Source organism: Bactrocera dorsalis, chromosome 5 (genome assembly GCF_023373825.1).
Source record: "Bactrocera dorsalis isolate Fly_Bdor chromosome 5, ASM2337382v1, whole genome shotgun sequence".
NCBI classification, from domain to species: Eukaryota; Metazoa; Arthropoda; class Insecta; order Diptera; family Tephritidae; genus Bactrocera; species Bactrocera dorsalis.
This window is the reverse complement of record NC_064307.1, coordinates 9,393,020-9,416,614: the sequence shown is the minus strand read 5'-3', so window position 1 is coordinate 9,416,614 and position 23,595 is coordinate 9,393,020. Positions and strand designations below refer to the sequence as shown.

The window sequence follows — 23,595 nt, the reverse complement described above, 5'->3', positions numbered from 1 at the left end:
GTATTCAAACCAGGCTAGTTTCTTCATGTAGTAATATGGGATCTAGGGCGAGTTTTCACCCGATTTTATTAATTCTAAGATGCACCGTTCTAAGAAAACCAGGTTCTCTCAATTTTATTAAGATAACCCACATATTGGCCGATATCTGTGGTATAAATGCCACTGTCAGAAAAGGAGTTAGTTCTGTATTCTCCAGACTGGATAAAGCAGCGAAGCCAATGGGTCTGGTAGTGAACGAAGGCAAGACGAAATATTTCTTTTCATCAAACAAACAGTCATCGCACTCGCGACTTGGCTCCCACACCACAGATACCAGTCATAACTTTGAAATCGTAGATAATTTCGTCTATCTTGGAACCAATATTAACATCAATAACAATGTCAGCCTCGAAATCCAACACAGAATAACTCTTGCCAACAGGTGCTACTTCGGACTGAGTATTAAAACCCAAAAGAACTGTGTTGACTTGGCGGCCTGAAATGAATCCAGCCAACTTTTTATACCCTATTCTGATATGAGCCGTATTCCAATAAGGGTGTTCTGTATCGACCGGCGCAAATGGTAATTAAAAGATGTCAGGTTCGGGTTTTAAGGAGAGTGGGGAAAAACTTCCTAGTCGTTGTTTTCTAAGTAATTTTTATATGAGTTTGTAACTTGAGACTAAGCTTTTCTTGATCAAATCATGTTTAGTCGCAAGTTCTTGGAAATTAGAAAGAATTAAAATATTCTATAACGGCCTTCACAAGTCACAAACAAGCCACAAAACCAATCTATCTAACCTAAGCTAACTTCAAGTTGAGGCAGCAAAGGTGGCTGCATTACAGTTGAAATATAGATAGAGAATAAAACTGAGTCTTTGCACTGCGATCTATGGTCTATTGTGTCCTCCCCTATATCACATATGATCACAAATGTCCTGAACAATTCCAGGAGCCTGCTGGACGCGACTAAGGTGATATGATTCCTGTCCACCTAGATGGAAACTAGTCCCTTCAACCTGCTTCTGCAAATTGCTGAACCGGCACTTTGAGCAAGAGACTATACATATATTGGATAAGTGCTTTCTAAGCCTGCAGTGCCCTGTATAGATCGCAACAAGGAGGCACGATTTTGTCTCCCGAGAGGTTGATCATTTCCTTAAACCTTGCAAGGTTGTACCCTCTTAGAAGTAGTTTTACTTGGCGTATTCCTGCTGCCAATGCCGTTCTCTCCCCCACTATTTCATACGTTCGTAGCAGCTCCTTCATAGTGTGGGACCCCACCGCAATACATGGTCCTGGCCCCATCATCCTGGACGCTGCCTGCAGTGCGGACTAGTTCGTCAGCCAGATCATTGCCGGCTACCTCTTTATGCCCCGGCACTTAGACAACATGTACACTATAGGCACTCCACTAAAAGCGGTTAAGCCTTATGTACAATATATGCTGAGGTCGTCTTTAATTTGATTGATTATCGCTAAGTATAGCGATGCGCTGGTTGCGGTGGAGATTGATTTCTTCACACTGACTTGTAGCAAAGGCTTCTGCTTGAAAGATGCTCGGAAAACGTCCCATTGGTATGGATAGTTTGATATGCGCTCACGCAATGCCTGTTCCAATGCCTTCAAGTGTTTTCAAACCGTCAGTGTACTACGGGATAGTGCTGACCTCAGTAGCACGTCGAATTTGGAATCGTTCGGAGAGTACCTCTGAACTTCCGTGTAAAGTTAACCCTCTTCGTAACGACGTCCCTTAGAAGAAGGCCAGTGATGTGTCTTCCCCTAGGGCCTTCATTTGTATACATTAACTTTCCTTTGCTCTCAGCTGCCGTTAGCAGCATGGTAGTAGAAATATATGTACATATTGTTCTAATATTGTTGGAAAACCTTAAGTAAAATAATAAAAAGTTTCACATATGACTAATCCAATCATAACCTATTTTAAGAGATAATGGCTCACAAAGGTATATACTTATACCCTTATACTAAATACTTATATATATGTTCAAGTATGTCCCTACAGTATAGACTTATATGTAGTTTAAATTAATGTAACCTACTAAAAAGGCCGAAAAGAACACACATGCTGATTAAACTGTCTTTCATACAAACACATCAATACTAGCGCACACACTAACAAATGACCCCAAAAGGCCAACAGCACAACACTAATGAGCCACAAAATCAAAAATCAGGACACTACACTATTTGTTGCTGTACAGCGAGCGAGAGTGAGCGCTGAAATATTTAATTAAAATAAATATAACGGTATATACGAAACTAAATTGCATTAACTTGCTTATATGAAGGTAGTAAGTGGCACAAGTCAAGTGAATTTCATAATTAAACATAAAATAATATAAGCAATGCAAACTGTTGACGCAATGAGCGTACCGCGAGGGGATTAAAAGAGACATAAAGACAGGGCTCGAGTGTGTATGGGTGAGGCGCTGAGCAGAATGAAAATCCAATAGTTGAATTGGCAAAAGGTAACAGTCGCAGCTGAGCTCACTTTAAGACCATTATAATTATTACTCTGGGGATGACGATGATGATGATGAAGAGAAAGATAATGAAGTTGCACAAAGACAAAATGAGTCAAAAATGAAACAAAACTCAACTCATTCATTCATGCCTTTGGACTTGTATTGCTTTGCGCCGCAACGAGCATTGAAAATGTTGCCACACAAACACGCACACACACACTTAAGTTACATACAACAATAATACACTACTTAAAACTACGCCACGCCATGCAACTCCACTCCGCTCCGCACGTAGACTCATATAGCGCTTGTTGCACGTTGAGTGAGCGCCGGCTGAGGCGAGAAGGCAGCGCGTAGTATTGAGCGGCAAAACAAAAAATTGCTAAATAAAAGAAGAAATGATGAAATGAAGAATGGAAAACCGAAAAATTAAAAATGTCGAGAGGCCGGCCAGTTAGCACCCTGTACATGGTCGCCGCGCCGTGGAGTGGAATGAAGCGCATTGGAGTGAAGTAGCACAGTGCGGACGCGCCGCCACAAACTGACGAGTGAGTTACTGTAACAAAAGTGTGCTGACTTGCTGTGAGTAAGAAAATGAGGGTGCAAATGAAGGAAATTGCGGACGGACGGCCAAAACATGACGAACGGCCGGCAGACAATAGGCGTAGACGGCAGAGAAGGGCGACAAACGGCAGATAGACGGCAGGAGCACTATTTTTACGGTCAGCTTTGGTCAGCTGGTGCAACGATGATGTATGTGTGTGTGTGTGTGTGAGTTTCGAGTAGCATAGTCCACCATCAAAGTAGATTTTTGCGGGCTCTACGCTTATTTGTACGGCTGTTGCAGCCACTGACCGCTGCCACACCGTTTCTGGAGTGCCAATTCGGTCGAGTTGTGAGTAACTGTTAGTTTTCATTTGGTTTACCCAACTCTTTACGCCGCACCACTCACTACGATTGAGTAGTTTTCCGGTGCAGCGCAGAGGCCTATGCATATATGACACGCTGTGGCATGTGTAAGTGTGCGTGCAACGCCATATGGTTGCAAGAAAAAACAAAATTGTGGCATATATGCAGATTTTTTTACTGTTTTTAGCCAGCGTTGCGAGTATATTTCATTTGGTCGCGCTTACTTTCCGGCACTACTACTCTACCACTATACCAGGAGATTTTGCCCTTTTTTCTCAATTCCACGGCAACTTTTATATTTTGCACAGTTTCGTTGTTTATTGACTCGGCCAGCAACTGACAGTAGTCGGAAATGGCAGTAGTGCGCACACACACATGCATACATACACTCATGCATCAACTATTGAAAACTGTTGCCTTACGCTGGCAGCGCGCCCCTGCAGTGCCCTGTTTGCTTATATGTGTGTGTATGTGAGTATGTACGTCTGCTGTCAGTCTTCATATTGACTCTGAATGAATAAATTCTCTCAATTTGAATGTGGTTCCAATGAACGTTGCACGGCAGCGCTGGCTGACCCCGAGTCGCTCGAGTGTTTTCCTTTTTTCTTCTGCTCACTTTTTCTGCATCTGTTTTGCTTCTTTTTTTTGGACTATTCTGCTTTGAGTTGCAACAGGAGTAGAACTTAATTATCAGCAATCGCAACAGCAATAACAACAACAGCGCGGTGGTGTATCATCAGCACTCAAAACAACGTAATTTACTCACTATGGCAGCCGCACCACCACCACCAGCGCCATCTCCGCTGACTCCATTGACTTGACAGCGGCGGCATCAACATCAACAACTTACAACAAAGTGCGCCCGTCTCATTGAATCATTGCTGGTGTGCACGTTGCGGTGATCGCTTGTTGGAAATTTCAGTGGCGCGTCACGTGACTATTGGAAATTTTACGAAATACGTAAATCGAAAAACGCAAAACGAAGCAGAAATTCGGGCAGTAAAACGTAAACATTGTTGAATGGTACGAAAAAAATTGACAACACATAGCTCCAATAGATTTTATGTGTTTGTATGTGAGTGTGGTGATTTGCTTTTGAAATCATGCAAAAGTGCAGTTATATTTGCTTTTGAAACACTTGTGAATTTATGATTGAATGTGGAAAAATATTTAAAAATTGCAAAATTATTAAAAAAAAAATTTAATTAAATTGGAATAAAAAAATTCCTGAAAATACAGCAAGTTGCTAAAAATTTAAAAAATTTGGTGAAAAAATAAAATAGTTTGTTTTTCTAAAAAGCGCTTACAAATTATAAAAATTGCAATCATGCGGAATATGGGACGCATATTTCAATATAATCGCTTCGTTGGAAGTGAAGAAGCGGCGGAGGACAACACAAAGGATACACAAACTACAGGAGGCTGGAAAAATAATAAGGTAATGAGAACAAAGAAAAACTCTAAAGAATAGTATAGGTATTAGAAATAATAAATTTTTGTATAAAGAAGACCATTTAATAACAGAGTAAATGCAGTTGCTGTTGTTGTAGCGGCAGATTTCAGCCAAATTGACAGTCCTTGACCGGATAAATAAATCCGGGCCCGTTCCAGTTACATAAACCCGATCGTCGTCGGAATTTAAATGCACTTCAAAGCCACTTGTCTAAATAGGCGTTTAATATGAGAGCATTATCTAACAGCTTTTAAATAATATTTGCTGAAAGTTCATATCTTATTATCAATTTTTTTCTCTTGAATAGCGAGGCGGGAAAAACTTTAGTTAGCAGTTCCATCACAAAGAAACATTCTATTGATTCCTTTAATCTTTCCTTTAATTCTTAATTTAAAAGTCAGATATGTCACATTTCTTAATCAACTTTTACTATAGATGACCGCTGCAATGCCTTTTCGGAAATGTCTACCAAATTCCTGAAATACCGATTTATTCTATGTTATTTCGCTAAAAAAAATTATTTGTTTGTAATGCTTTCTGACGCCAACTAAAGTGATGTCACACAAACGACTCGTGGCTTTTTTGTTTCCAAAAAGTAAATATGCATCCCCTAACTAAACGTTTTAGAACAGTAGTTCTTCCTTTTCCTGTTTGATGCCAGTTGGAGTTTCCAAGAGAAGTTAGGTTCTTCTTCACCTGGTCTTTCCAACGGAGTGGAGGTTTTCCTCTTAATTCTGTCTTACTTCGCTAAACTATGTCGAAGTCGTCGTATATCTCGTCCAACTCATCGTTCCATCGACTATTCGCTGTTGTCCATAAATCTTCCGCAGAACCTTTCTCTCGAAAATTCCTAAAGTCGACTCATCAGCTGTTGTCATCGGTAATACCGCATGCTTCAGCTTGTAGAGTTTGGTCTTTGTTCGTCGAGATTGGACTTTACTTCTCAATTGCCTACTGAATCCAAAGTAGCACCTGTTGGCAAGAGATATTCTGCGTTCGCTTTCGAGGCTGACGTTGTTAAAGTTATTGCTGGATACAAGATAGACGAATTTATCTACAACTTCGCTTTCTTATTTAGACTGTAGAAAGCAGAGCTAACGTTTAGTATCGAACGGCATAAAGGCCGCTCCCTTCTGTCAAAAGCAGCTTTGAAGTGGTTCAGGCGATTCTCTTTTCACTGATCTTTTCCAAGATTTGTTGATTTTTCAGACCTAAAGCCACACTAATGCGGCCCAATGAGTTTGTTGACTGTGGGCTTTAATCTTTTACACATTACGCTCGATAGAACCTTATACATATGTGATGTTGAGGAAGCTTATCCCAGGGTAGTTGGCGCAGATTGGGGTCTCCCTTTTAGTGGATTGAACAGAACTTAAACCCCGATCGTCGGTCATGCTTTCGTCTTATCAGTTCTTCGTCACCATATTTGAATTGTAGTTCTTCAAGCGGGTTTAGACGCAGTTACTTTTTTAAAAAGTCACTGTTTTATCCGAATTTCTTCAAAAATGATGTCAACTCTAATATTAGAGTCAATAGGGAACGCTATAGAGTCGCGATTAACAACTTTTTCGTATTGGAGGATATTGATGTGGATAACTTGTGGTTTCAACACAAAGGTGTCACATGCCATGTAGTCAATGAAACAATCAATTTATTGAAGGATACCTTAGATGATCGCATTATGTCGCGTCGTGGCCCTTGACGTGGTCTCCAAGCTCGTCTGATTTCACTTCTACTATTTTTTTGTGGAGTTATGTGATGTCGCCCGAGACGAATAACGCCTTGGAAAAGAATATTCGTCGCTTTATTGTTGATATACGGCTTCGATTGCTGCAAAGAGTGGTCAAAAATTTTGCCTCCCAGTTAGAGTTTAAATCGAGCCAGTCGCGGCAGCCACTTACCGAAAATCACTTATAGAACATAATAATAAATCTTTATAATAAAAATAAATTCTTGCGCCCACAATATTAAATAATAAAATTTTTATTTAACACCACAAACCTAAAAAAATAGCTTTTGTTTAAGAGATTCAAGCTAGGAGCAATTTAAAACAATATCTAAACTTGTTTTTGATTATTTTTTATAATTAGAATTCTGAGTTTTGTAAATGTAATAACTTCCTTTACTTATCGAACTACACTCCACATTAATTTTCATCGAGTTCCTTAGTCAATTCGGATCATTATTCTTAAAAAATATTGTTCAAATGAGAAAATTTTTTTTTATTTTCTAATTTTTAAACTACAGATTAGCAATAATCTCAGTTCTGGTATTAAGATAAAGCAATCAATAACCTTTTTTGTCTATATTTACCACAGTAATCAATTATTGCCACAGACTTATATCATCTTCCATGTCAGTACTTAACTTCAAAGTCAATTCAACTTTTTCCAATACCAGCACTTGCGTACAAACCCTACTGTCCTTCCTTCTCTTCGCTTCCCTTCAACTCTGTGACTTGAGAAGAGATTTGATTTTCCCAGCTGCTTATCGCCAGTCAAACTGTAAATATTTGCCATTCGATTATGTTACTTCACTGATAAGTTTTTTGTTTGTGACTAATACACAGCGAAAGCCAAAACAAAAGCAGCCAAAAGTGAAGGCAAACATTTGTTCTAATTTAGACTGCGGTTTGGCGATAATGATTGATTACCCACTTGGTGCCAGGCATGAATATACCGCAATATTTAAATATAAGTATATACATACTTATACAAAATAAACTCCATGGCATGGCATGTAAGTGTGTGTGAGAGATAACGCTACTGTTTCAGCTTTAGCTCATGCTCTTATCAGCCGTGCCAGACCCGAGTGTTGTTTGTTTTGCCTGAGGCCTTTCAAGTAGCAAGCGATCATAAAAATGTCTTTTGATTTAATGCGGAAATAAATATAAATATTAAACTGTGATTTATCGCTTTTTACTGTGAATCCATAACAATGGCAAGCATTACAAAAACCAATTATGCATACTCGAAATAATATTCTCCGAAGTGCGCTTAAGAGGTAATCAATAAAATATTTTAATTTTACTACTTTTATGATTGCAATAAACAATCAGAAAGAGAGAGAGCACTCATAAGTCAATGGAAATGTATATATTTATGTCATTTTATAATTTATGGATTTTTCAAGCACTTAATCAATAGACTCTTGTTATCAAGTAGAGAGTAGAGAGCAATTATTAACCATATATGATTCGATGGTGAGGCTTTAAATATTACGTTTTATGGCAGAAAAAAAGTCAACCAGCTATTTATTTGGAAGATATAGATAATTATAACATCTTTGGAGACTTCATCAGCAATCCGATGAAATCAAAACTAAGAATCTAAGCTCGAAACATCTTTCATATCATTATTAATTTCAAATATTTCTTCATATCTATATATGAGGCGCTCCTTGATGGAAGACCTAATTTCCAAAGAAAGATATCTGAATTGTTTTAATAGTATATCATAATCTTTCTATAACCATTGATCCGACAATTAATGGCAACTTTTAAGAAAGAAAGTTAGAATGGCAAGAACTTTCTTGGGTCTGTTGAGCAACCATTCTCATATTTGTGGAATTAGTAATTTTCCGAGATCTTAAAATATTTCGTGATATGAATAGACCGTTCCCTATATTCAGACCGTTGTTAGAAGAACCGACTTAATCTTGAAACAATTTCAGGGAACCCCTTATATAAACAAAACATAGAATCTTGCCATCTCCAAGAAAAATATTCCAACTTATCTCCAGAAAACCACAAAAACATGTTCTATCCTGCTAAGATTATTTACAACGAAGAGTCCATTAATGGGTCCACTAATAGAGCCTATAGTTTTAGTTCGTTTCTTGACATATATAAACTAAAGACATAATCTCTGTAGTCTCGCTTAACCTACTCAGTCACACACTACCCCTAAACAGAGAAACTGATTAGAATTTCACGTCTCTTTGGATTATAATTTGTAGGCATTTAAAATTGTATTTCTTTACCCCCAAAGTTGTGTCAGACAACAGTTGGCCTTTGACATGTTTATTACACGTACTTAGAAGATTTCAAGAGCACACTTGTTTGGGTATAAAATAGAAACAGCGTTGTATTTCAATTAGAGCAAGCGGATAAAAAGTACCCAACTCAAGAGTATAAAGCGTGGAGAGGAAATAAAAAGAAAATAAGATAAGCGAAAAACGACTTTGATAGTGCAGCGACCAAATGGCGTATCGGAGCCGCAAGTGTTGAAAACAATGCTGGAACCAATCTTAAACAAAGGCAAATGAATTAAATGCTCGAAAGGCTAACCGAAGAAGGAAGCATGGCTAGAAGCAGTGCGAGTGTGAGTGTGACTTTGTGATAAGAGTACATGGCTAAGCAATTGAAGGAGTAAACAAAGATTGCGATGGTGACAAAAAAGCTGACAGGCCAACGGAGCGCCAGTGGATAATTGACGGCACTCACATATATGTACATACAGTTATACATGTGTATGTATGTCAGCATGTGTGTGGCATTTATGAGTCGGGCTCAGCATTGTCTTAGCAATTTGTTGAAAAAAACTCCCACAGTTCATATATGCATTTGTGTGTGTGTGAGATTACAATCAAACACCAATTAAGAGAGAATAAACACTCGAAACGAGCACCAGACGGTCGAGGCTACTCAGCGCCGCTTTAGACAAACAGATGTTACTAGACGCCACAAACAAACTACCGAAAGAAGAAAAAATCGAATGAAACTAAAGGACAGACAGTCCATTTGAATGTAGTGACACACACGACGTCACGTTGCATGCAACAAGAATCGATAAAGCATACTTTGCAAGCAAAGTTCAGAGTTGCGACGATCGTTGAATGCGGCTAAGCACCTCAAGTGCCACAGACGAAATGAAAGTCTGGAAGAGATGATGATGAACAGCTTTTTTTCTCTGTGACCAATGATAATTGCAGTTATGACTAGCTAGAAGAATATGTATATAATTGAATGTTGTTTCAAAAAAATAAAAAAAACTCCAACAGATTCCGCGCCGCCTCCTGTCTCTTAAAGGCAACGACTGCACTTGCGTTGTGTGGCACTTGTTGTTGTTGTTGTGCTGTGGCGGCAAGCCTAATTGAAACCAATAAATATGCAAGAGATGAATCATTTTTTGTTGTTGTTGGGACTTCATACTTTGTATACTTTCTTCCTCCTTTTTATAATTATAATTCTGTAATGCTTTGTTGTTGCTGCATTTAGTTTCAGTTTTGATTGCACTTAAGCAGCCGCTAATAAATAGTCCAAGTAGCTCAACCGCCTGCAATTAAAGCGTAGAGTTTTCAAAAATAGCCCGAAGGCAAGCAGCAGCCCTTTGCAGACATTGAATGGTAGAAAACAGAAAGAGGGCTGGAAAAGAAAAAATATGGGGCTGGAAAGGGCGGTTGTGTTGGAATGTGGTGATGGAGTGCTTTTGTTATTAGATAATTAAAAGAAGGGAAGGAAGGGTTTCTGAAAATAAATATTATATCCATGTGTGTATTTAATTGTTAATTTTGTTTATTAGAACAAAAGTTAAGGAATATTAAAAATTTTAAAAAATAGTATTAATTTTGAAATATTCGTGATAAATTAAAAAAAAATACATAAAATGAAAAAATATAACAATAATAGATTCGATGTGAAAATGTTAAAGAAAATAAAAAAATAAATTAAAAAAAAAAAACAAAATTATGAAAATTATAAATTTTTTTTTTCAGATTTACCGCTACAAAAATTATAATTAAAAATAACTTACAACAAAAATTAAAAAAAAAAATAAAAAGATTAACGTAATAATTATAAAAATTAAAAAATGCAATAATTAATTTTAAATTAAAAATTTTTTAAAATAAATTAAATAAATAAAAGGTATAAAAAAGAATTAAATAATAGAAATAAATTAATGAAATTACAAAAAAAATATAAATAAATATTATAAAAAATAAGTATACCTTATTATATATCAAATTAATTTTTTTATCATATTCACCCCAAAAATAATTATAATTGAGAATGACTTTAAATAATTATAAAAATTAGTTTTAAAAATTTTAAACCAAAAAAAAAAATATTAAAAAGTATAAATGAAGATTTTTAAAACTAAAAAAATTAATTAATTTAAAACTAATTTACTAAAAATTTAAAAACTTAGAAAAAAAATATTGAAATGTTTAGATCGGTATTATGGAAACTAAACATATTTAATAATTTTAATTATTTAAACAATTTTACTAATAAAATGTAAACGAAAAGTGCTTTAAAAATAAATTAAAGAAAAATAGAACCAATACAAAAAACATTAACCATTGAAAATAAATTATTTCAAAATACAATTACAAAAACAATATTCATCAATGTTATAACAACTATATATATAATTTTTTTTCTTTATCAAGTTTACCACAATAAAAAATATATTTAAAAATAAAATTAAAAAATTACAAAAACAAATTTAGAAAAATTTTAAACCAAAAATTATTGAAAAGGGATTATGAGAACTAAATATATTAATTTTTTATCACATTTACCAGAACAAAAATTATATTTAAAAATAATTTATAAAAAATTTTAAAATATATACATATATATATATGTATATATAGACCGGTATTATGCGGATTAAACATATTTAATAATTATAATATTGAGAGAAATTGCAATAATACATTTTAAAAGAAAAATGCTTTTAAAAATAATTTAAAAACCCAAAACTAATACAAAACAAATTATTTAAAACTAAAAATAAATTATTATAAAATAAAAGTACAAAGTATAATATAAATCAGCGTTATGAAAACGAAATAAAATAACTTTTCTTACCACATACAAGTATACCGCAACAGAAATTAGATTTAAAAATAAACTTTAAATATTACAAAAACAAATTCATAAAAAAAAATAAAAATATTAAATTAAAAAGTATAAATACGGACTACGACCACTAAATATAATTAATTTTTTTTTTTATTATTTAAAAAGTACAAAAAAAAATGTATATTAAAATTAAACAAGAACATAAACTATTTCCTTAACAATTTTTTTTATGAAAACAGCACAATATTACCTTCATACACAGAAAATTTATATTTTGATTTTCTTTAATTTCGTTTTTTTTAACGAGCGGCTACTCAAATTTGGTATTAAAAGATATGCATTAAACTTGTGGCAATGAAAAGGAGACTAGGCAGCAAAAAACTCAAATAAAAACACACAAATATACAAAGTTACACAAATAAATAAAACAGAATCAGAAAAAACCGAAAGAAAAAGCTGCAAAGCGTACTTCTTTCAACCATAATTCCCCCACACACACACAAATCACTCCACGCGGCAATAAAAATGCCAGACATAACGCTTATAATGCACTCTCCGCTGCACTGTCTGGCATTAAGCAGATTTTCAAGAAATAAAAGCAACAACAATAACTATGCGTTGCAAGAAGAAAAATTATTTACATACAGCCGCTGCTATTTTCAACTCAAAAATTTTCAAGGGCAGTGATTAATTGTGCCGGCTGGAGTTTTGGGGCATGCAACAGGATGCACATCAAACGGCTTGTACGACATATGTAAGAATGACGGCAAAGCAAAATTCCTAACTAAGCATTTAATGTGGCTGACACTTGCATATGTATTAAAGTGTGCGCACACACACACCGAAACATAAAATCATAAAAGCGCGTGGAGTCGCGAGGGCAAGAAAAGGCGCGAGCGCACACACATACATTTAAAGCGATTATGCATTCTTATTCATTTGATTGTGTGAGTGTTTGCTCTGCCTTCTTTAATATTTCTTTCGACCTTTCCACATTTACTTTATTTTGTGTGCTTTCGGCGTCTGCTTACTACACCTACTCTTCTCCCTTGCGGACGCTGGCACTGGCAGCATGCACTTCCTTGACTGCTCACTTAACACTACGGTGCAAAAGAAATCTTAAATTGATTGAAATTAATTGCGTTAAGACGCTCTGCCAATGAGACGCATTAATCTTCACAGCAACTGTATTGTTCTGCACACCGAGGTGAATGCATTGCCGTTGCATAAGCATCAACACTTCGGAACTGTTGCACGCGGCAAATGCACTTCGTGCGTTAGTGGGACGTTAAGCCGGACACGTGCCCCTTAATTTTAGAAAAGTACTACTGAAATGCTTCGCTGATGCTTAGACTCGTTTGGCGGAAAATTTATTGTCAACAAATGGGCACGTGGCATGTTTGGGTATGAAGGTTGAAGAAAACGCCTACTTGCTTATAGATCGTAGACTAAAATCTGCTTATGACTTCGTAATATATAATGATATAGTGGTCCAATATCGGCAGTTCTGAAAAATAAATAGCTTCTTGGGAAGAAAAGGACGTGTGCGAAATTTCAGATCGATATCTCAAAAACCATCAGAAATGATATAAGTGATCTTGGAGTTACGAATTTATCCAAAGTTTGATAATTAGTAAGGCCATTATAACTCTTAGAAAAGTCGGTCTGAACCGAAAACTTTTCATCTGAGTACTAAGAAAAGTGTGTGAAACGGATCTAATGGACATTCAAATGTTGGCCCGTCTCAGACGGTCCATCCGTTGAGTCCAATATTCGATGTCTCGTTCGAGCATTTCTCTGTTTTGCTCTAAGGCCTAGGTCAACCGTGCCAAAATTATCTGCTCACCGAAGAGTTTTCTCCAAAAATCCATTGATTGATGCAATGTGTTGGAAAAATGCGCCGTCTTGTTGAAACCACGACGACCGTCAATTTCAGGCATCAAATAGTCGGTCATCATCGAGCGATAACGGTCGCTATTGACAGTTACGTTCTCACCGGTTTCATGTTTAAAGAAATACAAATATGAACTGATGATTCCACTGGCCTACAAACCACACCAAACCGTTGTTTTTTCTTGAAGAAATGGCAGCTCTTGAATCCCTTCAGGTCACTCTTCGTCCTAAATGCGACAATTTTGCTTGTTTACATACCAGAAATGGGCCCCATCGCTGAACAAAATTGGGCTCCGCAACCTTGGATCTTCTTAGAACATTTCAAGAGTATAGATGTCGATGTCGCTTGAGAAGGTCGTTTTGTACGCTTCCAGTTTCTTTTCTCGACATAAAATGCGACAAGTATTCCATACGATAATGACAGAGGATCTAGACAAGATTCTTTCAAATGCGCTAAATTCTTCGAGAGTTCTTTTAAAAATTTGATAATTTTTTTTAAATTACTCCTCACCTAACCAACTCAGAACTAGTGTTCGAAAGTAAATGCCAACGAATACCAGACTTAAACCAGACAGCCGTAAAATCCACGATACGCCATATACTTACATATATACAAGAATATATTATGTAATGCATGTGAAAACTTAAGTCACTTCGACTTTACAGCAAATAAAATTTCTAACACCCATTTAAAGCCTTAAGCTTAAGCCGGAGACAGCTGTAAATGTTAACTTGCTGTTGTGAACAAGGATGAGACGCGCTTGTAGACTGTCAGGGCATAAAACAAGCAAAGGAAAGCACATAGAAAAACATGGAAAACTAACAAGCAGACGTTGTTGCAACAAAATCTCACGCGCGGAAAGCCTTAAAGGCAAACAAGCTAGCACACGCACAAACACACAAATATATGTCGATATAAAGTAATGCTATTGATTTTCACTGAACTACTATAGCGCATTCTAAATTGCATTGCATTGCATTTGCGCTCGCCATGTCAAGACCTAGCATGAGTACTCAAGTTTTGTGCTCACGCTAGATTTCATTGACACGACGCTTTACTCTTGGTGATGTGTGGAAAATTTAGGGAAATCGCGGAAAACATGGAAAATGTGCTATAAACCATATACTGTATTATTGGAAAAATTTCATATGGTTGACCTTATCAAAACTGTGGGGTTTTGCTGGGACCGTTTAGAGGAGACGATCATTTGGAGTTCCATGAAGTTCAAAGAAGTTAAAAAAATATATTTTTTTGAAATTAATTAATATGTTTTGAAAGTAAAGCATAAAATTTTAATTTCTAAAATATTTTATTTATAAAAAAAATACAAATTTTCAAAAAAAAATTCTTAATTTTAAAAAAATTCCATCATCATCTCATTCTCCTTTAATTCACCACACTACCTTTAAAACTGCATTTAATATGACATCCTTTTTTCATGAATTATTGCGTCTACCCTTACATTGCAGCCATTCTTCGCGCATTTTAACTTATTTCTAAAGCGAGACAAGCTGTCCCACTTGCATACAAAGTTTCTAAGCTTTACTATTGCCAAGCAAAAGCATTAACTTTTGCATATTTCAACGCCACAATGCAATAGATAATTCCCGGCACTTAACCCCCACCCCTAAAGCGCTATCAGCACAGCAAGCCGGCTTATGTCTATGTTAAAATCGTAGTTTTGCATTTCGCATTGTTTATTGTTTCGTTTTTTTTCCTGCCTATTCACAATTTCCTACCGCAGTCAATTGTATCGATATATTGCTGTCGTCTATTTGAATATTGTCTCATATGGCTTCCGTGTGGATTTTGCAAAATTGAACAGCATTGTGCTTACACAAAGCCATTGACAGGCGACAGAGCACAATAAGGCAAGTGATATTCGTTAAATATGCAAGCGTCTGTATGAGTATATGGAGAATTGGACTATTATTTGCGGTTCTAAAGCAATTAGTTACTATTGGACTAGTCGAAAAGTAGTTATTTGAACTAGTCTGAACTAGTATGTGTAAAAAAACTGCTAGTTATATGCGAAAATGGACTATTTTTTGAGACTGAAATGGACTATCTTAAAAGCAACTAGTTACTTTTGGTCTAGTTGCAATGCAATTGCTGGTACTAGTTTTAAACTACTATTACTATACTGTTATATGAGTTAATAAAAATACTGCTATATGAGTTAACAATAATAGAGTTGCACACTAGTTCCTTAATAATTTTTAATGGAACTAGTTGCAAACTAGCCTCTTAATATTTTTAAAAAATTTCTTTAGGAAGTCAGTGCTAACAATACGAAAGTTGTTTTTACAAATTATCAATTCTCAACTAGCTGGTCAAAAGTTCATTTGAAACTTTTTGTTTGAGATTTTGATTTTAAAGCTTTAATAAAACGACTCAGTTTTACTGCATATGTTGTAAAGATGGCAACACACTTGTTGAACATCTAATTTTGTTACCTATACTTGTGTAGAATATACTTAAATCATGATTTAGTTAACAAAAAAATGTAACTTGGCAATCTTTGATAAATTAAATATCATATAAATATACTATATATGGCAACTCTGCAATTTTTTTTAATTCACTGAACCATTATATATTTCAAAACTTATATTTTATTATTAAAGAAATAGCTAATATTTTATAAAAAATATATTTTCTGCCAAAAATAAAATTTGTTGGCAACCCTTGAGATTTTTTTTTTTTAATTTCAATATAAATATTAATTAAAATTTACAAATAACTGTACCATTATATAATTCAAAGCGTACAATGATTATTAAAGAAATGTTAAATATTTTTGATGTTTAATATATTTGAAAAAAATAAAATTAATGGCAATCCTATAAAAATTTTTTAGTTAAAATTTGCTTATTTGTATATGTGAAATTTGAAAGTAACTGTTTTTCCTGCATAAAAGTAATACTTTTTTATTAATGTTTATATTAATTTTTTATTTAAATTTTTAAATTTTTTAATAAAAAAACATAAAAAAATATATTTTTGTAAAAAAAAAACATATAAAATAAAAATTATTCATATAAAATAAATTTTTTTAATTAATTATTTTTCTTATTTAAAAAATAATTTTTAATATTTTTATACAAACATATGGCAACTCTTTCTAACTACATTTAGTATATTGCCTAAAATTTTTTTGGTTCGCCAGAAAATAAAATTCGCGAAATTTTTGATCAAACGAAATATTATAGAGACATAATCTAAAACGGGACTAATTTCTACAAAAATTTATATGCAACTGTGAAAAATTAATTTTTAAAAAATTCAGAAAGTTGATATTTTTTTATAAAATTATTATTTCATTTTTAATTAGTTTCACATGTAATTCATACCCAAAAAACGCATTTTTTAATTGAAATAATTTTTCTTGTTCAAAATATGTGAAAACGCTACAAATATAGCATATATATATATATAAGCATTAATGTTTTCCGAGCCAGTGTGACCATAAAACAACAATCAAAACTCATAAGCGTTGTAATGAAGCTATCAAAAGTCAAGAAATAAAAATCAAAATCGAACACATTTATTTTAGTGCTATAATGACCCATATTTACGCAAATCAACTGCTCAAAATGCAGCAAAACACTAAATTTCTTTAAGGCAACAGTACAACTTAAAAGCAAACAACAACAAATTTCATTATATTTGACCCGCTCGATGCGGCCGAAGGATTTTTTACGAGCCACTTACGTAAAATGCACGGGAATCAGCAGCGGCAGCAGCTGTTGCTGTCGGGCATGTCATATGTGGAACTTTAACTAATTGTGATGCCGCAAAGCATTTTATGGCTAATAAAATTTGATTTGAAAATTTCGAATTTATATTTGATGCCACAGCAGCGGCCGAAGCAAGTCACTAAGGCAACAGAGGAAGCCAAAAAGCTGTGGATAAACAATGATTCAATAAAGTGCTGAGACAACCGCTAAAAGGAATACATGTGTTCATATATGAATGTTGTATGTATCGATACTAAAATGTATGTGTGTGTGTGCGACTTTGATTAAATCCCAAAATCAGCGTGTAACCACAGCAGCCAACTAAAACACAAGCAGAGCTAAGAACAGACGTTATTAAAAAGAACTTGAAAGGAAATGTGTGCTGAAAGGCGTGAAAAGGCATATCGTAAAACTTTTATGACACTGTGAAATATGCGCTCGTATGTTGGTGTGTGTGCGTGTGCGTTAGTGCAGCCAGTGCCAGTGGATTTGCTGCTGAATTATTTAATATGCCCGCAATAGTTTTTTCAATCAAAAAAATTAAGGCATTACAAAAGCAACTAAATTTTCGAGTGCACACATAGATTTACTGTTATGTATTGTCGTATAAACCCTTTCACCCCATTCACTCATAACTCCAGCATTGTTTTTATAAGTATGATATATCGTTGTGCATGTATGTATGTATGTATATATGTATGTATGTGTTTAAGTATATACGTGTGTATGTGCATCACACATAACTCATCCGCAATGCTTTTTGACATGTAAATCTACGCTGCCGCCCCCTGCCACTAGAGAATTGTGTGTGCGTATGCTTGTGTGTGCGTGTTATTCGCTATAATTCACGAGCTCAACGAAATTAGTTGCGTTTCATGTAAGTATATGTATGTGTGCATGCATCTACATACATCGCTTTGAGCTTTTGTGCCGTCGCTGACATTACTTATCGTCTATTTTGTGGCATTTCAATATTGTTTTATAAGACCGAAAGTTGTGCGAAGGGAAATGTGTCATAAACTTTGATTTTAAATGCTGCTTAACATATGTATGTTCTAAAATAATATAGCGGGAAACAACAACAAAATCAGAAGCATATCAAAAGCGACTTTTTCGGCGGCTGTGAATGAATTATGCATTTGTATGTGTGTGGGAGATGGTGTGGAGCAGCAGCCTCAAGTTTTTAATGGACTGTGAAAAATCGGCCACAAGTTGCACAGTGTGAACATATGCTTATTGTAGTGTTTATGTATGTGTATATTAAGTTTCTGCTTTATTTATATTCGTAAATAATGCGCCTGTGGGTGTTGGTTGCGTCTATAAAAGTGTCAACTAAAAATGAAATCTGAATATAGTTGTGACTTTAATGATGCCGACAGACACCATGCAATATGTTGGACAAATATACAACAACGTATGCATAATATATGTATATACATATATATGTATGTACATGTGTATTGAGTATATATGTATTTTGGGAGAGCGGCGACGTGAAGAAGCAGAAAGGCATTGTTCTAATAAAATATATCATAAATGCATTAATTTGAAGGGCTTAAAATAAAATATTCAGTTTTTTACATATAAAGAAATTTGGAAGATTTAGAGATATCTTAAAAGATTAATTCCTCTTAAAATTATATATTAAGTGCTTTTATTTTACACAAACTTAATTATTTTATTTTATTTTATTTTATTTTATTTTATTTTATTTTATTTTATTTTATTTTATTTTATTTTATTTTATTTTATTTTATTTTATTTTATTTTATTTTATTTTATTTTATTTTATTTTATTTTATTTTATTTTATTTTATTTTATTTTATTTTATTTTATTTTATTTTATTTTATTTTATTTTATTTTATTTAATTTAATTTAATTTAATTTAATTTAATTTAATTTAATTTAATTTAATTTAATTTAATTTAATTTAATTTAATTTAATTTAATTTAATTTAATTTAATTTAATTTAATTTAATTTAATTTAATTTAATTTAATTTAATTTAATTTAATTTAATTTAATTTAATTTAATTTAATTTAATTTAATTTAATTTAATTTAATTTAATTTAATTTAATTTAATGTAATTTATTTTAATTTAATTTAATTTAAATTAATTTACTTTAATTTAATTACATTTTTTTAATTTCTTTCACTCTCGATTCAAAACTATTTAACAGAAATCTGCGCTCCGAAATGTATGCTTCAATTTCTATGAGCTTTACAAGTTGTTGTTAGTAATTTGTGCAATAAATCAAGTGCAGAAAATTCATTAGGTTCAAAAAATTATTGAACAACTTATAGTAAAGGTCTACATATAACATACTATTAGGCGCAATAAAAGGTCGGAAAGAAATCAAAATGAGTTAAAAAATAATTTTAAATTTTTTCACATTTATATATATTGTTTCTAGCAGTTTTGCGACATTCCAAATTGATTAAAATATACCCTAAATGTAGGCAATACAATTTTTCTTCAGTACATATCATAAGATAGGTATTTTCTCAAATAAATTTTAAAGGTATAAAAATTATAATGCAGGAAATTAACACAATTCCGTGCTCTCTCGCGCTCTATGCCTATAATCAACATTCGACATCTGCCAATTCCGCCTATATGTAGACAATATTTTCTAATTTCAATCAAAGTAAAAATGTTCACATTTTTCCAAAACACATACAACAAAAACCACACAGCAACAATCACAACAATATTTACGACAGTTGTTTAGGTTTGTTTAATTTCTTCTTCATAGCTCAAGACTCTTTCGTACAATCGCAACTAAGCGCAAACAATCGAATTAATTTCTAAAGACACCAGCTGTTTGAGTGGCAAGCCTCTTCAACTGTTTTCAACGCATTGCGTACTTCGCTGAACAACCCTCACAATTTTCATTTAAAATGTTTTGTACACACCTACTTTTCGCATTGCGGTTGTTCGACAAGGCAACAGTATTGAGTGCTAATAATGAAGCCAATTTTCATGAAAGTTGGAAAACGAGGGGTTGGCGGGTACTTAAAAATCAGGCAAACCACAGGCGTATACTTTAAGGACCTAAAGTTGAAAATTTTCAAAAAAATGTAATGTCACAACAGCGATTAAAAAAAGTATAAATAAAATTGAAACTGAGGGGTTGACAAGTTGCAAGGAGAACATCTGTGCAGAAGTCAAAACGGTATTAGCACGAAGGATTTATGCGAAAAACGGTTGTGTGTGCACTCGTATGGGCTCGTCTCTAGCAAAGTGGGTAGTAGGTCAGACCTACATTCTCGCTACTTTTGCGACAGTCGCTGGCGGCTTGATTGTTTCTAGGCGTTACTGGTGCTCAAAAGTAAATGCGCTTTTCTGTGCAAACAGCGGCTTCATCACTCTTGATAGCATTACCCGGCGCCAAGGCCGCCGCCATGTAGTTGCTGCGCTGACTCTGCCCGCTGCCTTTTCGCTTTCTTCATGTAGCCGCTGGTATTAGCAGAGATCAATTGCGAACAAATGGTGCTGATTTCAAGCCCTTACCGCGCTCTTATATACTTACATATGCACATACATATGTACAAATATATGGTAAGTACATATGTGTGTCTCAACTTTTTACCTTCCGTAATGACACAGCACACAATTTCCCCCTCTTCGGCGACAATCACTGCTGTCGCATAACGGGCTTAAAGCATTTCCATGCGCGCCGAAGTTAGATACTTCCCCCACCGTTTGCCGCCGCGGCATTAAAGCGGCTTTTAGCGACATGGAAAACACATGTGCCGTTCCAAAGAGTGCCGGCACAAAAGATTTATAAAAAATTGAACATATTTTTTTGCTGTTTCAACTTTTTTTTTTGTCAACTTCCCTTGCATAGTTCGGCTGCACGCTTCTGTGTTGCCATGTTCGCCGCATGCCACCGTCGCTAAGCCACCCTCACGGCATTTAACCGGCTAATTAGTGTCAAAATAGATTGCCATTTTATATTATGAAATTAATTGCTGGCAATTATTTAATAGCCACGGCTGCTTTATTAAAAGCTTTTTAAACAATTGGAGCAGAAATGTATTTTTAGTGTAAATTTTTTTGTTTTTGTTTAAAATGGATTGCTCATTTAAAAAGTGACTAAATGGTGGGCAATAGAGGCATTGTGGCGCCAGAAAAATTCTGTAAAATTTGGTATAGCAAGTCATTAAGTGCAGTTTCTTTCACGTTTTCACTTTCATTTCGAGTTTTTTTTTTGTTGTTGAACTCTACTTTCTTTAAAATCATAAGAAACCTTCTTTTCTTATACACTTTTCAGATATAGAATCAAGAAGAATGGTATACTATATACTATATGTCTATAGCAACACAATAGGCTCTAGTACTAACCGGTAAATTTCTGAGCAAAATTTAAGTCCTTAAATTGTAAAAAGTACATTTCAGCATGCTTGGAGAACTGTGCTCTAACTATCATGCTTTAAAAATTACTTAGGGAGAAAGTCCAGTTCCCTCTTAATATGTTTAAAAGCTCTTAGGTCTGTCAATCCTCTATCTCCTCTGCTCTTGTGAAAAGTAAAGAAATGTTTTTTATAAACGAAATAGTTTTAAAACTAAAGAAACTCAAAATTTTCCGATAAAATACCGAAATTTCATAATCCCGAGATTTCGAAATACCGAAAGATCGGGATTATTATGCAAAGATTTCATCTGCTTATAACTTGTAGCTCAGTGTTTTCAACGCATATAAAATTTAACCCGAAAAAATCCCGAAATTTCAAAACTCAAAATTCGGGACCCCGAAATTTCGGGATTGTATTAGATTAAATTAAATGAAATTATGGAATAAAAACATCAAAAGTCATAAATTATGACATCAAAAGTCATTATTATCAGATAATTTATGATTTTCGGGTCAATTTTTTATGAAATAATGTAGAAAAAAATTTAAAACTTATCTTTTACGTTTTGTGGTTGGACTTTGTCCCAGAATATTTTTTAAATGAGTGAACTTAAAAAAAACCATATACATACATATGTCTTTTAAAGAGCGTTAGTTCGCTATAAGAATAAAAAATGCATGTTTCTTTCTATAAAAAAAATTTGCTCTAAATTTTATATAAAATTGTATTAATGTAGAAGCTTTTGAAAATTTCTTTCTTTTTAATTTTTTTCTTTTTTTTATATTTTATTATTTTTATTTTACTATTTTTCCTTTTTCATTAAAATATAAAAAAAAAATTAATTAAATTTCTTTTAAGAACCTTTCATTGATTAACGCCATTCTTCAAACCATATGGCCGACATGACCACAAAATAAACAAAAAATTAATCAAATAAATAAATTACAAATCGTATGTCTACGCATATCAGTAAATAAATCAATTTCACAGCTAAGAAATTCTATGGAACAAAAAGAACATATGCTTTGGCATTTATAACACACCTTGACTTGAGCACTTTTTGTTCTGGTTTCATTCTGCCTCTCCTTCTTAAACTGCTGGCTTTTCAAGGGCGCAAACAATGCATAAACAGATTTATGTTGTAACAGTTGTATGAATGGTGACTTAGAATTTGTATAAAATTGTTCATGCATTACTACCAGGTAATGAACAACAACAAAGCAAGTCATTTTTCTAACAATTTTATGCCATGGAAATCCATCCATTGTTACCTTTCATTCAAAGCCTCATATGTTATGATTTATGTATACATACATACATATCTACATATAAGTATATACATGCATATGTGAAATACAAATTGCATTAAAACATCAAAAAACACACACGTACGCACACACTTACAAAAATAATACACCAACACATTGCTGACCTTTTAACAATCATTTAGAAGCCCTATAAGCCTCTACTCCAACAGGCAGCAGGCAACTAATATTTTCAAACCACTTACAACCATTTATAACGGGTGATTTTTTTGAGGTTAGGATTTTCATGCATTAGTATTTGACAGATCACGTGGGATTTCAGACATGGTGTCAAAGAGAAAGATGCTCAGTATGCTTTGACATTTCATCATGAATAGACTTACTAACGAGCAACGCTTGCAAATCATTGAATTTTATTACCAAAATCAGTGTTCGGTTCGAAAATTTTTTATCGACAAATTTTGTTCAGCGATGAGGCTCATTTCTGGTTGAATAACTACGTAAATAAGCAAAATTGCCGCATTTGGGGTGAAGAGCAACCAGAAGCCGTTCAAGAACTGCCCATGCATCCCGAAAAATGCACTGTTTGGTGTGGTTTGTACGCTGGTGGAATCATTGGACCGTATTTTTTCAAAGATGCTGTTGGACGCAACGTTACGGTGAATGGCGATCGCTATCGTTCGATGCTAACAAAC

The 23,595-nt window shown here is 33.9% G+C and overlaps 1 protein-coding gene across 1 annotated transcript in view; it reads left to right on the top strand.

The window, feature by feature from the left end:
* Nucleotides 1–4,146: 4,146 nt before the first annotated feature.
* LOC105231388 (uncharacterized) overlaps nt 4,147–23,595 on the top strand; it is a 31,238-nt gene continuing 11,789 nt past the window's right edge. The window contains exon 1 of the mRNA XM_049458039.1: nt 4,147–4,812. Within this exon, the coding sequence (XP_049313996.1) occupies nt 4,702–4,812 (111 nt within the window). The 5' untranslated portion in view covers nt 4,147–4,701. The remainder of the gene's footprint in view (nt 4,813–23,595) is intronic.